Source organism: Tupaia chinensis, unplaced genomic scaffold (assembly GCF_000334495.1).
Source record: "Tupaia chinensis unplaced genomic scaffold, TupChi_1.0 Scaffold000511_1, whole genome shotgun sequence".
Classification (NCBI taxonomy): Eukaryota; Metazoa; Chordata; class Mammalia; order Scandentia; family Tupaiidae; genus Tupaia; species Tupaia belangeri.
Window position 1 is genome coordinate 259,597 of NW_006160024.1, and position 2,633 is coordinate 262,229.

At 37.4% G+C, this 2,633-nt stretch overlaps 1 protein-coding gene across 2 annotated transcripts in view; it reads right to left on the reverse strand.

Moving 5' to 3' along the window:
• NPHP1 (nephrocystin 1) overlaps window positions 1–2,633 on the reverse strand; it is a 91,560-nt gene that overhangs the window by 82,490 nt on the left and 6,437 nt on the right. For both annotated transcript variants that reach the window (XM_006156628.3, XM_006156627.3), the window contains exon 2: window positions 1,858–1,931. In XM_006156628.3, coding sequence (XP_006156690.1) covers window positions 1,858–1,931 — 74 coding nt within the window. The remainder of the gene's footprint in view (window positions 1–1,857; window positions 1,932–2,633) is intronic.

Below are 2,633 nucleotides of genomic sequence, written 5' to 3' on the forward strand. Positions count from 1 at the left end.
GGGGGGGGATGGCCACACCAAAATCCCTTCTTCTCCATTCTCCTCTTGGGATCTTGGGCACACACGCACACGCGCCCGGTGTGAGTTTAAGCGACTGGGTCCGGGACTCGAACTGCGATCGACTACATGGGAGTCCAGCGACATAGCCATTACGGTAACTGCTGGTCCCAGCATTTCTTTGATTTATTAAAGTTAAAACTGCTTTTCTTGAAATTGCCAGGTAAAAAAATTTAAATAATTTTCTGTTAATGCAAGGACAATCAATTGCCTTCACTTTTTATTTCATTATTGTTGATTAATTCAACTTGAAATAAATTCCTTCAACAATCAATCCTTCCAATTCTTGTATATTAAACTCCATTACATTTTGAAATTTATTTTATTTTGCTTTTAAGTACTTTGAATGACTGACTCAATAAAACTTTTCAAACAATTCTAATGAATCATTTAAACTAACAGAATGAATTTTATGTTCTTCTGAATGTTAGAAACTCTTTAAGTATCCCAAATACATACATTATCTGAATGATGTTCTAAACATAATATAAAAATATTGCTAGTTTAATTCAGTTCCTCATGTCTATTTAATTTAAAGCTCTCCCAGAAATTACTTTTAAAAAATAAAACCAAAACAAAAAACACCTACCCACCTAGAGAACACTCTCAAAGGAGTTAAAGTCACCACCCCAAGGAGGACAAATTGCTCAGAGACGGACATTTCTGACCAGGTTACAGGATCTGGGCTACACAGACCAAGGGCCTACAGTCATTCTGCCTAAGCCACCAATATCCACACTGGGCAGGTTTTCTTTTCCTTTTTTTTTTTTTTTTGGAGAGGTTTTTGCTATAGGGCACATGTACTTGCCAGAGAGAGACAGAAAGACAGAAAGCGAGAACTCACCCCCTGGGGGGATGGCCATGCAGCAATCCCTTCCCCTTCATTCTCCTCTTATGATCTTGGGCACATGCACGCGTGCGCGCACACACACGCGAGCACACGCACTCAGCATGAGTTTAAGCCACCGGGTCTGGAACTCGAACCACGGTGGAGTTCAGCGACATAGCCATTACGCCAACTGCTGATCATACATGAACAGTTTTTCTAGTTGGTGCCCAACAGTAAGAAGTCTACAACCACCAGGTTTAGGTTGCTTTCGTCTATTGAATAGATCCAACTTACATCGCTATGTAATTCTTCCACCTGATTCCAACAGGCCAAAGACCACACCTCCATGCACACTGCAGTTAAGTGCTTTCCCTTGATTGATTTAATTCTCCATTCTTTACTGCCTTATTAAACACTTTCGTTTTCCTGTTTTAGTGTCTTATGGCAAAGTAATGTTCAACTTTTAACTTCCACTGTGAATCTTAATTTTCTCAGCAGGGTTAATAAGTAGTTATCACTGTAAAAATTAACCAAGAAAAAACTTACCGATAGTTATAGGGCACAATGTTCTGCGCATCTAGTGGAAAATATAAGATGCCTTTTTCTTTTTAACATTTATAATTATTTATTTAATTGTATCATTCCTGTATTTAAACCTCATAGATATAAACAACTGTGAGAAACATTTTAAAATACATTTTGGGAAATTTCATTAGTGACCTCAATATTATATCTCATTATTATGGAATATGGAAAGTCATGACATGTTTTTCTATACAAAAATGTATCATGACTTTCCTGACAACCCAATATTTTGCCATTTTAGAAACTGTATTAAGAAAAGGAAAATGAAAGAAACCAAGGAAAGAAAGAAAAGCAAAAAGGCCAGCCTCAATTTCAGGCCCTTAAATACTATTCATTGACACATAAGCACAGTTCCTGGAAAGCTTATGTAATTTACTATACTTTACCTTTGGTAAATATCTCGTCTTTTACTGGGTTCTAGAGCACCTTTCAATTGGCTCTCCGAAAGCAAACTATCAACCTATGACAAATGGAGACAGTTTAAAAGAGCACATTATTAAATACCGTATCACCTGAGGAAATAACTTTTTTTAAATTTCAATTTATTTATTTGCATTCATTCACTGTACATCATTACAGCATACAAAATGAGATTTTCCATCCAGAGTACACTGAATGTTGTCTCAATCAAGCACATCAACAAACATGTTATTGTCAGCAAATGATCTTCCATTTCTTGTTTTCTGTATGTTTTGCTTTTTTCTCCCCCATCCTTGATTCCCTATCTCTTACCCTGTGCCATCTCCCACTCTCCTCCCACACTGTCTCCGGTATCTATGTTAGCTTTCTATACTGTTTTCCCCCCACATTTTATTGAATCAGCCAAGACCCTAATCAATCCAAATACCCTCATAGCAAACACAGGTGACACACACATTTCCATGAACACAAGTCTAACTTTACGCATCCTATAAAGTAGCACCTAGCTGGGGCTACATATCCTACTGCAGTCATTGAATAATTTTTTTTTCCTGAAACTTTTTTTTTTGTAACTCAATTTACATTCCTTCCCTATGCATCATCACAGCACACAAAATCCGATCTCCCATCCAGTACACACTGCAGTGACTCGATCATGCACATTATAAAAAATTTTCCATTTCTAGTTCCTAGAATTATTTCCACCCCTCTTTCTGAAGGACCCTCTGTCCCTTCCCACCCT